The 12446-nt window shown below is 45.9% G+C and overlaps 1 protein-coding gene across 2 annotated transcripts in view; it reads right to left on the reverse strand.

Moving 5' to 3' along the window:
- Nucleotides 1-160: 160 nt before the first annotated feature.
- Nucleotides 161-12446, reverse strand: part of cactin — a 42867-nt gene continuing 30581 nt past the window's right edge. Inside the window, exons 8-10 of one of the 2 annotated variants that reach the window (XM_063032770.1) lie at nucleotides 12277-12336; nucleotides 5408-5664; nucleotides 164-1917 (exon numbers count right to left, since the gene is read on the reverse strand). In XM_063032770.1, the coding sequence (XP_062888840.1) occupies nucleotides 1427-1917; nucleotides 5408-5664; nucleotides 12277-12336 (808 nt within the window). In that variant the 3' untranslated portion in view covers nucleotides 164-1426. Of the gene's footprint in view, nucleotides 1918-5407; nucleotides 5665-12276; nucleotides 12337-12446 lie in introns of both variants that reach the window. The other variant, XM_063032771.1, reaches the window with a different exon arrangement.

The raw sequence follows: 12446 nt of genomic DNA on the forward strand, positions 1-12446 counted from the left end.
TGTCCTCTCCTTTCAGATTCCCTCTTCTCCAGCCCTTTACCTCTTCCACCAATTGACTTCCCAGCTTTTTACTTCAACCCTCCCCCTCTCCTGGTTTCACCTATCACCTACAACTTTGGACTTCTTCCTCCCACCCCCACCTCCTTACTCTGACTTCTCATCATTTATCTCCAGTCCTGAAGAAGGGTCTCGGCCTGAAATGTTGACTGTTTACCCCTTTCCATAGATGCTGCCTGGCCTGCTGAGTTCCTCCAGCATTTTGTGTCTGTTACTGTCTGGCCTGCTGTGTGTTGTTTAGTTGTTATCAATCTTTTTGTGAAGAATTAATCTTACTTGTAACTTGTTTTTTTACAGTTGTGATTTTCCTTAAATACATATAGGTGGCAGGGTGGAGTTATGTCTCTACCAAAGGAGGTGTAAGGCACTCCTTCCCTCTGCTAGTCTGCAGGTCACCCTTGGGCAAGATGTAGCACCTGCTTAGCCCCCCGAATCAGGGTCACATGAAACCATGGGAGCAGGTGGTGGATGGTCGTATGAGCAGCTGGGACATATCACAAGTGCTGGTTATGCGACCACTGACACCAGGCAGACAATCTCTGAAAGGTATTGATAGTGCCTAGGGTCACCCATCTTGTAAAGACACAGCCCAGAACAAAGCAATGGCAAACTGCTTCTGGAGAAAAAGTTGTCAAGACCATGATCACCCACATCATATGACACGACACATAATGAATGAATAAACATTCAGGGAACCATCCCTCAACACTGTAACAGAAGGAGTATATTTTGGGTGTCTGGAATTTGTACTGAGCTTTCGGACCAGCCACTAGTATTAAATGTGCAAAGAGGTTCGGCTAGCTGATACTTTCTACCATTGCAAATATGTAATCTGCCAACTTACATTCAAAATGGTGGTTATAGCCATTGGTTAATTGTTTATTATCTGTGATCAAAAAGCATAAAATATTATGCAAGATGAGGACAACGAGATTCTCTCTATTATGCTGTATTGAATAAAGACCTTTATATCTCCCAGTTACAACTTCTGCGTAGCTCAATTTAGTCAATCACAGTTCCTCACAGAATGAACAATTAAGAGATCGGTATTACAATAAGAGTATAAGGAAGTCAAACTGATGATGTAACATAAAAGAGATAATACCTTAAGGTTTCAGTTCTTTCAGCAGAGCAGATTTGTTATGGTTCAATTAAGTTTTGTTGCAATAATCACAAAGTATACTGGGGAAAGTAATGATAGCATAGGAAAAATTAAAATTATCTCACATCACTGGAAAATATCCTTTACTGTCCTGTTGGCTACATCCCCTTCAAAGTCCTGTGCAGCACATATTACTGGCTGGCAGTTTCACAAAGGAAAGTAATTTGAAAATGATAACCAGTCAATTAGTTTCACCTCAGGGTGTTTCTACCTTCTGTAGCGATACCTTTTAAAATGGAACCATAGCTGAAATATTCCATTGGCAAACTGGCATCTGAAACCATGCCGGTGAGAGTACTCCCATTCTCGGTTTACGATTTTAAAGGCAATGTCTTCATAGGGAGGACCGGCATGGAAGCGAAGAATGGCAAAATCTTTGTTGTCCGCACACGGCTCAAGGAAATACTGAGGAGTTGCCCGCTTGTCAATAAGGTCTGGGTAAAAGATGTTGAATTTGTAACCCTGCACGATCTTGGGAGGAGGGTTGTCGAAATCATAGTGGGTTTGGTTGTACTTGTTCCATTCAAAGCCAGTATGGACGCGATTGAAGAACCGTGGCTTTCTGGGTCGGTACTTGTCAGCCCACAGATAGACTTTGCCTGTCAAGGGCATTTCCACGCTGAACTGAGCCTCATCGGTTCCCATCCCCTCCTTGGCTTTGCGTACAAATGCATCTTCAGCACTCTCACTGGCATCACCTATGCAAACACACAGAGAAAACATCTGAGAATACTTTCAACACAAGCGACACTGCATACGCTGGAAATCCAGAGCAACATACACAAGATGCTGCTCAATCTCAGCAGGTCAGGCAGCACCCATGGAAAGGAATAGAGAGGCGATGTTTTGGGCTGAGAGCCTTGGAACGAACTACGTTCAAGAATACATAGTGTTAGAGTGATGCTATTACAGCTCGGGGCACTGGAGTTCAGAGTTCAATCCTGTGTCCTCTATAAGGAGGCTGTACGTCCTTCCCATGGGATGTGTGGGTTTTCTCCAGGTGCTCTGGTTTCCTCCCACAGTCCCAAGCCGTTCCAGTTAGGAGGTGCATAGGTCATTGTAAATTGTCCTGTGATGAGACCCGGGTTAAATTGGGGGTTGTTAAAGGTTGCTGGATGGCGCAGCCCCAAGGGCCTATCTCTATAGATAGATAAGATGGATAGATGGGTGGGTGGGATAGATTACATAGATATTTTCCTAAAGTTAGTCAGACTTTTAACAAGGATTCTAAAAATATAATTTTAAAGTTATGACACATGAAGTGACAAATTTGAACATGAATTAGAGAACAAAATAATAACTTGTACATCTGTGATCTTCATTTGGAACAAAGTAATGATAATCGGTTTAACATGGGCATCAGAGCTAACTTATTTTGACTGAGGCTGCAGTTTGCAAGAAAATATTTAAAATCATGACTAAATATGGTAATGTATAAATTTGCCCACTTGTGGCCTTTAAGGAATTCAGCAATAAATCAAATGGGGAATTGAGGAAAGATTTTTCACTGACAGTGTGGTGTAAGCATGGAGTTTGCTACAATAAAAAGTTGAGGTCACAGATTAGATAAATGTCTGGGGGAAGAAGAAAACAAAGAATTATGCTAACACAAGAAAATCTGCAGATGCTGGAAATTCAAGCAACACACACAACATGCTGGTAGAACGCAGCAGGCCAGGCAGCATCCATAGGAAGAAGCACAGTTGACGTTTTAGGCAAACATCAACTATGCTTCTTCCTATGGATGCTGCCTGGCCTGCTGCGTTCCACCAGCATTTTGCGCGTGTTGCAAAGAATTATGCTGATAATTTTGGATGAGGAAAGGAAGGTTGGATCAAGTGGAGATAGACTGACTTGGCCTAATGATTTTGGATCTGCATGTCATGTAATTCTATTTTTCATCTGCAACTTGGGGTGTAAATGGTATACTTTGATATTGTCTCACGTATGAAGATACAATGAGACGCTTGTCTTGCATACTGCTCATCCAGATCAGATCATTACACAGCACATTGAGCTAGAATAAGGTAAAACAATAACAATGCAGAATAAATTGGAAAAACTACTGAAACCATGCAGTGCAGGTAAATAATCATAATTGTGTACAGTCATAATCAAAACAATCATAATGCAAGATCACAATTGTAGGAGCCAAGCAGCTGTTTTCTATCTACATTGTATTCTGTGTTACACATTTATTAGTTTATTATGGTAGCTAGTAACATGGGTGGGGGCATAGTAAAAGCGAAGGGAATAAGTTACATATCCTTGCTTTGTTCTGGGCAGTTTAGCTTGGGCCTGGGGATTGCTGGGTGTCGTATCTTTTGCTGAATGCTTAATTACACTTAAGTTGCATCGTTTCAAGATTGTCTATCAAGCAGTAGTAAATCAAGGTAACTGGACTTTCTGTGTTGTCTAGAAGACGTTTCACCACTCATCCGAGAGGCTTTTTCAGTTCTGATCCAGGGTGGGCACTTTTCCAGCTATAAATTTTGTGTAAACAACCCGACAGGGAAAACTTCTTTAGCTTCCTGGGGAAGTAGAAGTGTCGGTGAGCTTTCTTGGCCGTGACATCAATATGGTTGCACTAAAACATACCGGTTGGTAGGTTGATTGGTCATGGTAAATCGTCCCATCTCCAGCAACTTCCACCCTCTACCGCACAAACGTGTCAATAAGGGTGTTCTCCTAACCCATTCAACTAACTCACTCCTCTATTGCAGGAATTTATTTCTGCTATTGCACCCGATTCTTCTTTGACTGATTGAGATAAAGTGCAGAGCTGTCCCTTCTGGCCCTTCGAGCCACCCACTCAGCAACCCCCCAATTTAACCCTAGCCTAATTACGGTAAAGCACTGTGCTCACCACTACGCTAGCTTGCCACCCTTTACATGACAACTAGATGTGAACATCATCAATAGCCGTCCTTGTCCAACCACACTGGTGTCACAGCCAAGAAAGTTCAACAGCACTTCTACTTCCTCAGGAGGCTAAGGATTAAATAAAAAATAAAGACTTCAGATTCCCTGTTCCAACCACGTTGTTGTCCTGGCCAGGAAAGATACAAAAGCCCGAAAGCACATACTACCAGGGTCAAGGACAGCTTCTATTACACTGTTATCAGACTCTTGAATGGACTTCTTATCTGTTAAGATAGACTCTTGTCCTCACATTCTAACCTGTTATGGTGTTCCACTTTATCATTTACCTGCACTGCACTTTTTCCATTAGCTTTCACATTTTATTCTGCATCATTACAATCTTGGAACAGAGGCGAATCACCACAAATGCTCTCCCACAAACATCGGCAGGGAATGTCCACATCACATGATTTGTACCAGCAGGCCAACCTCTAGAGCACCATATAACATCAAAAGATGTAAGCATTCTGCAGGTTGCTCGGGATTGGAAAATAGACGTGGACTTGGAAAAAAAGCTTGTGTTTCCCCCAGACATTGCAGCTACAACACTCCAGCCAGACATGGCCCTGTGGTCCACAACAGCCAAGCTGGCATATGTTGTGGAATTGACAGTACCATGGGAAGATGGTGTTGAAGAAGCTTATGAGAGGAAAAAGACCAAATACTCTGAACTGGCAACTGAAGCTGCCCAGAATGGCTGGAAGGCCAAGATTTTCCCTGTAGAAGTGAGATGCAGGGGATTCGTTGCTACACCTATTGAAGAAGATGGGGGTGAGGGCTCACTCCCTCCAACAAGCAATCAAGTCCTTGTCAAATGCAGCAGAAGAAAGCAGCAATTGGATTTGGATTAAAAGGAAAGACAACAACTGGGCTGCAAGATGAAGACAGGAGGGTATGGAACAGAGGGGGGTGTATCTGGGATGCCAGGTAGCACCGTTAAGCCCTCTGGAGACGTCGTGGGCTTATCAACGAAACATCAAAAGAGGAGGGTGCCCACCTGCTGACCCCGATGATGTACCTACTCTCCCTCCTCGTCACCACTCCAAACCCACTGCCAACATCGAGAGTGCCAACTTACCATAGGGATTGAAACATCAAGTCCTAGTAGCTCTACTACTTATCTTAATCTAGCTCAGTGCACTGTGAAATGATTTGATCTGAATCAACAGTAGGCAGGGCAAGCTTTTCACTGCATCTTAATTAAAGTGAAAATGATAAACCAAGACCAAGTTTGCGAGATCAGTTTGTTCACGTTCTTTCTCTTACCAGTCACTTGTAACTGCTGCCGTGCCATCAACAGCTTCTGCAGGTCCTCCTCAGCATCTACAATGTGAGTGTCCATCGGCAGTTCATGTGTGCTCAGTAGCCTGGGACTGTATTTGCCAGCGTCATAGTCATCCAAGCTCTGCTGTATCAGATCCTCCTCGGTGAGGACTGCTTCTCCCTCAGCTTCACCCTCCGCATTCTCCTCTTCTGCATTCCCCTCGCAAGTTCCCGGTACTTCTTTGGCTTCATCCTGTGACCTGCATGATACAAATAAAATTAGCTCCGCCTTTTAGAACTAAAGATTGGTGAACACAGGTGCCAAAATTGGAAGAACTTACAAATTTTGAACACTATTAATGGCTTGTTTAATTTTTTAAAAATGTTATTTACAACATAGGCTAAAATTTATTTGATTCTATTGTGGAGAATTTTGACTCCATTTAGAAAACTTGTTATAGCTGCTCTGATAAAAGTTTAGTTTTAAGCAATATGGAAGACATTCTAATCAGAGAGGTAGCTGGGTCTCAACATCAGCTTCACTTATAAAAAGCTAAACTCTTTGTGGTTCTTCTCTTACCTCCTCAGTTCCCTGTCCTGGTGGAAGTAGACATAGAATGGGGATGGGGCTCTGGTCAAATGCTAGCTTTAGTAAAGGTGTCAAAGGTTATGGGGAGAAGGCAAGAGAATGGGATCGAGAGGGAAAATAAATCAGCCATGACGGAATAGTGGATCAATCTCCCTCAAGGCAATAAGGAGCCAAAGGCAGGTGAGTGGCCCAGGGATGTATAGGCCGAGGTGGAGGAGGGGATGAGTGAAGATCACAAGGGGTGCAATGGGAGGGTGGTGAATTTGTGGATTTTGTTGCCAGATGCAGCTGTGGAGGCCAGGTCGCTGGGTGCATTTAAGGCAGAGATTGATAGGTTCTTGATTGGACACGGCATTAAAGGTTACGGGGAGAAGGCCAAGAACTGGGGTTGAGGAGAAAAAAAAAGGATCAGCTATGATTGAATGGCGGAGCAGACTTGATGGGCCAGATGGCTTAATTCTGCTCCTATGTCTTATGGCCGTATGGAGAGAAAGTAAAAAACAATTCAGAGAATTTATGGCCAATCTCATGTGACTGACCAGCAGAACAGTTTGTGCAGCTGATTACTGCTCGGGGTGTCAGAGTTCAGAATTCAATTCTGGCATCCTCTGTAAGGAAGGTTTTATGTCCTTTCCATGCATGCATGGCTTTCCTCCGGGTGCTCCAGTTTCCTCCCACAGTCTAAAGGCAGTACCGGTTAGCAGGCTAACTAGTCACTGTAAGCTGTCACGTGGTTAGGCTAGGGTTAAATTGGTGGATTGCTGGGTGGTATGGCTCGTTGGACCACAAGGGTCCATTCTGCACTGTATCTCTAAGTAAAAATAAACTAGTAATGAAGGCAACCCACACAAAAATGCTGGAATTCAGCAGGTCAGGCAGCATCCATGGAAAAGAGTTAACAGTTGATGTTTTGGGTCAAGACCCTGCATTAATAGGATGCAGAACTGGGCTGGAAAGTGGCAGATGGAGTTCAACCCAGATAAGTCTGAAGTGGTTCATTTTGGTAGGTCAAATATGATGGCAGAATATAGTATTAATGGTAAGACTCTTGGTAGTGTGGAGGATCAGAGGGATTTTGGGGTCCAAGTCCATAGGACGCTCAAAGCTGCTACGCAGTTTGACTCTGTGGTTAAGGAAGTGTACAGTGTATTGGCCTTCATCAATTGTGGAACTGAATTTAGGAGCTGAGAGGTAATGTTGCAGCTACGTAGGACCCTGGTCAGACCCCACTTGGAGTACTGTGCTCAGTTCTGGTTGCCTCACTACAGGAAGGATGTGGAAACCATAGAAAGGTTGCACAGGAGATTTACAAGGATGTTGCCTGGATTGGGGAGCATACCTTATGAAAGCAGGTTGAGTGAACTTGGCCTTTTCTCCTTGGAGTGACGGAGGATGAGAGGTGACCTGATGGAGGTGTATAAGATGATGAGAGGCATTGATCGTGTGGATAGTCAGAGGCACTTTCCCAGGGCTGAAATGGCTGCCACAAGAGGGCACAGGTTTAAGGTTCTTGGGAGTAGGTACAGAGGAGATGTTAGGGGTAAGTTTTTTTACACAGAGAGTGGTGAGTGTGTGGAATGGGCTGCTGGTGGTGGTGGTGGAGGTGGATATGATAGGGTCTTTTAAGAGACTTTTGGACAGGTACATGGAGCTTAGAAAAATAGAGGGCTATGGGTAACCCTAGTAATTTCTAAGGTAGGGGCATGTTCAGCACAACTTTGTGGGCCGAAGGGCCTGCATTGTGCTGTAGGTTTTCTATGTTTCTATGGATAGTGGAGTATCCCTGAGTCTACAAGTACATAGTAATCCTTATTTCATCTTTCCTACGACTTCAAATGAGGCCTTCTAGCCCATCAAACTCATTCAAGCTCTGAGGGCAACCCCATCGCTGACATTTCCCAGTCAGCAGTTCTTGCTCTCTGGCCCATTACCTGCAGCTGTTGCTACTGCCACCACTGGGGACAACTTACAACCTCCCACTTAGCACAGTTTTAGAATAATGGGGGAAAATTTAGCACCAGGCAGGGGGTGGGGGCAGAAGCAAACCAATCAAGCATGGAGTGAACGGCAAACAACAGGAATTCTGCAGATGCTGGAAATTCAAGCAACACACATCAAAGTTGCTGGTGAACGCAGCAGGCCAGGCAGCATCTGTAGGAAGAGGTGCAGTCGACGTTTCAGGCCGAGACCCTTCGTCAGGACTAACTGAAGGAAGAGTTAGTAAGAGATTTGAAAGTGGGAGGGGGAGATGGAGATCCAAAATGATAGGAGAAGACAGGAGGGGGAGGGATGGAGCCAAGAGCTGGACAGGTGATAGGCAAAGGGGATATGAGAGGATCATGGGACAGGAGGTCCGGGAAGAAAGACAAGGCGGGGGGGGGGGAACCCAGAGGATGCGCAAGGGGTATAGTCAGAGGGACAGAGGGAGAAAAAGGAGAGAGAGAAAGAATGTGTGTATGACGAAGGGTCTTGGCCTGAAACGTCGACTGTACCTCTTCCTAGAGATGCTGCCTGGCCTGCTGCGTTCACCAGCAACTTTGATGTGTGTTGCATGGAGTGAACGGCCGAGTTTGACACTGTCAGCACCACCGTCAGGCTGAAACCTAGACACCTAGAGCTGTGAGGCAGCAGTGCGAACTGCCGCACCACTTCAGTGCCTTGAAAAATTCAGGCTCCTTCAACATCACTCCATTACAGCAATTCTAATGTAAATCATAATTTAAATTATTTGGAAGAATATTAAAACTGCATAACACACACAAAAAGCATTAATTAAAGCAACAAACAAAATGGCTGAGGAACTCAGCAGGTCAGGCAGTACCTATGGAAAGGAATGAACAGTCGATGGTTCGGGCTGAGACCCTTCATCAGGGCTGGAAAAGAAGAGGACAGATGGCAGAATAAGAAGGTGGAGGGAGGGGTAGGAGTACAAGCTGACAGCTGACAAGTGAGAGCAGGTGAGGGGGAAAGTGGGTGAGTGGGGGAAGGGGGATGAGGTGAGAAGCTGGGAGATGAAAGGTGGAAGAGGTAAAGGGCTGAAGAAGGAGGAATCTGATTAGAAAGGAGAACTGATCATGGGAAAACGGGCAGGAGAAGAGGAACTAGAGGGACATAATGGGCAGGTGAGGAGAAGAGGGGAGCCAGAATGAGGAATGGAAAGAGAGAGAGAAGGGGGAGGGGGAAGAAATTACTGAATGTTAAAAAAATCAAACTTCATGCTATCGGTTGGAGGCTCCCAAGACGGAATATGAGCCGTTGGTCCTCCAGCAGCAGCAGAGGTCACGGACCGATGCGTCGGAATGGGAATGGGAAGCAGAATTAAAATGAGTAGCAACACACATCAAAGTTGCTGGTGAATGCAGCAGGCCAGGCAGCATCTGTAGGAAGAGGTGCAGTTGACATTTCAGGCCGAGACCCTTCGTCAGGACTAACTGAAGGAAGAGTGAGTAAGGGATTTGAAAGTTGGAGGGGGAGGGGGAGATCCAAAGTGATAGGAGAAGACAGGAGGGGGAGGGATGGAGCCAAGAGCTGGACAGGTGATAGGCAAAAGGGGATACGAGAGGATCATGGGACAGGAGGTCCGGGAAGAAAGACGGGGGGGGGGTGGGGAGGGGACCCAGAGGATGGGCAAGAGGTATACTCAGAGGGACAGAGGGAGAAAAAGGAGAGTGAGAGAAAGAATGTGTGCATAAAAATAATAATAAGTAACAGATGGGGTACGAGGGGGAGGTGGGGCCTTAGCGGAAGTTAGAGAAGTCAATGTTCATGCCATCAGGTTGGAGGCTACCCAGACGGAATATAAGGTGTTGTTCCTCCAACCTGAGTGTGGCTTCATCTTTACAGTAGAGGAGGCCGTGGATAGACATGTCAGAATGGGAATGGGATGTGGAATTAAAATGTGTGGCCACTGGGAGATCCTGCTTTCTCTGGCGGATAGAGCGTAGATGTTCAGCAAAGCGGTCTCCCAGTCTGCGTCGGGTCTCGCCAATACATAAAAGGCCACATCGGGAGCACCTGACGCAGTATATCACCCCAGCCGACTCACAGGTGAAGTGTCGCCTCACCTGGAAGGACTGTTTGGGGCCCTGAATGGTGGTAAGGGAGGAAGTGTAAGGGCATGTGTAGCACTTGTTCCGCTTACACGGATAAGTGCCAGGAGGGAGATCAGTGGGGAGGGATGGGGGGGACGAATGGACAAGGGAGTTGTGTAGGGAGCGATCCCTGCGGAATGCAGAGAGAGGCGGGGAGGGAAGGACGTGCTTAGTGGTGGGATCCCGTTGGAGGTGGCGGAAGTTACGGAGAATAATATGTTGGACCCGGAGGCTGGTGGGGTGGTAGGTGAGGACCAGGGGAACCCTATTTCTAGTGGGGTGGCGGGAGGATGGAGTGAGAGCAGATGTACGTGAAATGGGGGAGATGCGTTTAAGAGCAGAGTTGATAGTGGAGGAAGGGAAGCCCCTTTCTTTAAAAAAAGGAAGACATCTCCCTCGTCCTAGAATGAAAAGCCTCATCCTGAGAGCAGATGCGGCGGAGACGGAGGAATTGCGAGAAGGGGATGGCGTTTTTGCAAGAGACAGGGTGAGAAGAGGAATAGTCCAGATAGCTGTGAGAGTCAGTAGGCTTATAGTAGACATCAGTGGATAAGCTGTCTCCAGAGACAGAGACAGAAAAATCTAGAAAGGGGAGGGAGGTGTCAGAAATGGACCAGGTAAACTTGAGGGCAGGGTGAAAGTTGGAGGCAAAGTTAATAAAGTCAACGAGTTCTGCATGCGTGCAGGAAGCAGCACCAATGCAGTTGTCGATGTAGTGAAGGAAAAGTGGGGGACAGATACCAGAATAGGCACGGAACATAGATTGTTCCACAAACCCAACAAAAAGGCAGGCATAGCTAGGACCCATACGGGTGCCCATAGCTACACCTTTAGTTTGGAGGAAGTGGGAGGAGCCAAAGGAGAAATTATTAAGAGTAAGGACTAATTCCACTAGACGGAGCAGAGTGGTGGTAGAGGGGAACTGATTAGGTCTGGAATCCAAAAAGAAGCGTAGAGCTTTGAGACCATCCTGATGGGGGATGGAAGTATATAAGGACTGGACATCCATAGTGAAAATAAAGCGGTGGGGGCCAGGGAACTTAAAATCATTGAAAAGTTTAAGAGCGTGAGAAGTGTCACGAACATAGGTCGGAAGGGATTGAACAAGGGGGGATAAAACCGTGTCGAGGTATGCAGAAACGAGTTCGGTGGGGCAGGAGCAAGCTGAGACAATAGGTCGGCCAGGACAGGCAGGTTTGTGGATCTTGGGTAGGATGTAGAAACGGGAAGTGCGGGGTGTGGGAACTATAAGGTTGGTAGCAGTGGATGGGAGATCCCCTGTGCGGATAAAGTCGGTGATGGTGTGGGAGACAATGGCCTGGTGCTCCTTAGTGGGGTCACGATCGAGGGGTAAATAAGAGGAAGTATCCGCGAGTTGACGCTGTGCCTCGGCAAGGTAGAGGTCAGTACGCCAGACTACCAACAGCACCCCCCTTATCGGCGGGTTTAATAATAAGGTTAGGATTAGTGCGAAGGGAGTGGAGAGCAGAGCGTTCCGAAGGAGTGAGGTTGGAATGGGGACAAGGTGCGGTGAAGTCGAGACGGTTGATGTCCCGTCGGCAATTAGCGATAAGGAGATCCAGAGCAGGCAGAAGACCAGAGCGGGGTGTCCATGAAGAAGAGGAGGGTTGAAGACGGGAGAAGGGGTCATTGGTGGGGGTGGAAGAGTCCTTGCCGAAGAAGTAGGCTCGGAGACGGAGACGGCGGAAGAAAAGTTCCGCATCGTGGTGAACACGGAACTCGCTGAGGTGTGGGCGAAGGGGGACAAAGGTGAGGCCCTAAATGAGTAGCCTTTTTGTGCCTTTTTTAAACCTCATACAATGAGCAAAGCTCAAACTGTACACCATGTCATAAATACTCTTCAGTGCATGAAACTAACAGCAGAAATAGCTCTGTTATTGCAAAACAAAAAAGTTATTTTAAATGCTTCAGCAGTATTCCCCTAGAATAGAGGTTCCCAACCTGGGGTTCACAAGCCCCTTTCTTAATGGTATTGGTCCATAGTATTAAAAAAATCGGGAACCCCTGATCTAAGCCTCAGAGGAATACACCAGGCAGGAATGAGCATCTAAGTACGTATTCATTATATAAATTTTGCTAACATTTTATTGTTTAAAAACGGAATTATTTTGCTATTATTCTACTGGACTGAACCTGGACCATTAGAGTCTAAGGTTATAAAATACCTTTACCTGAGAGGAGAGTTCTCTGCACTAGAGTGGTCAGATGAGGAAAGGTTGCTGTGATCTCTACTGAAATATTATATAAGACAGCATGTAAAAAAAAATTCAAAGTGTCATTTTCATATATACCATTTAAGTTCAATCACTTGCAAATGGCCAATGAATCAAATGTTCTTTGA

This window comes from Mobula hypostoma, chromosome 24, assembly GCF_963921235.1.
Source record: "Mobula hypostoma chromosome 24, sMobHyp1.1, whole genome shotgun sequence".
NCBI lineage: Eukaryota > Metazoa > Chordata > Chondrichthyes > Myliobatiformes > Myliobatidae > Mobula > Mobula hypostoma.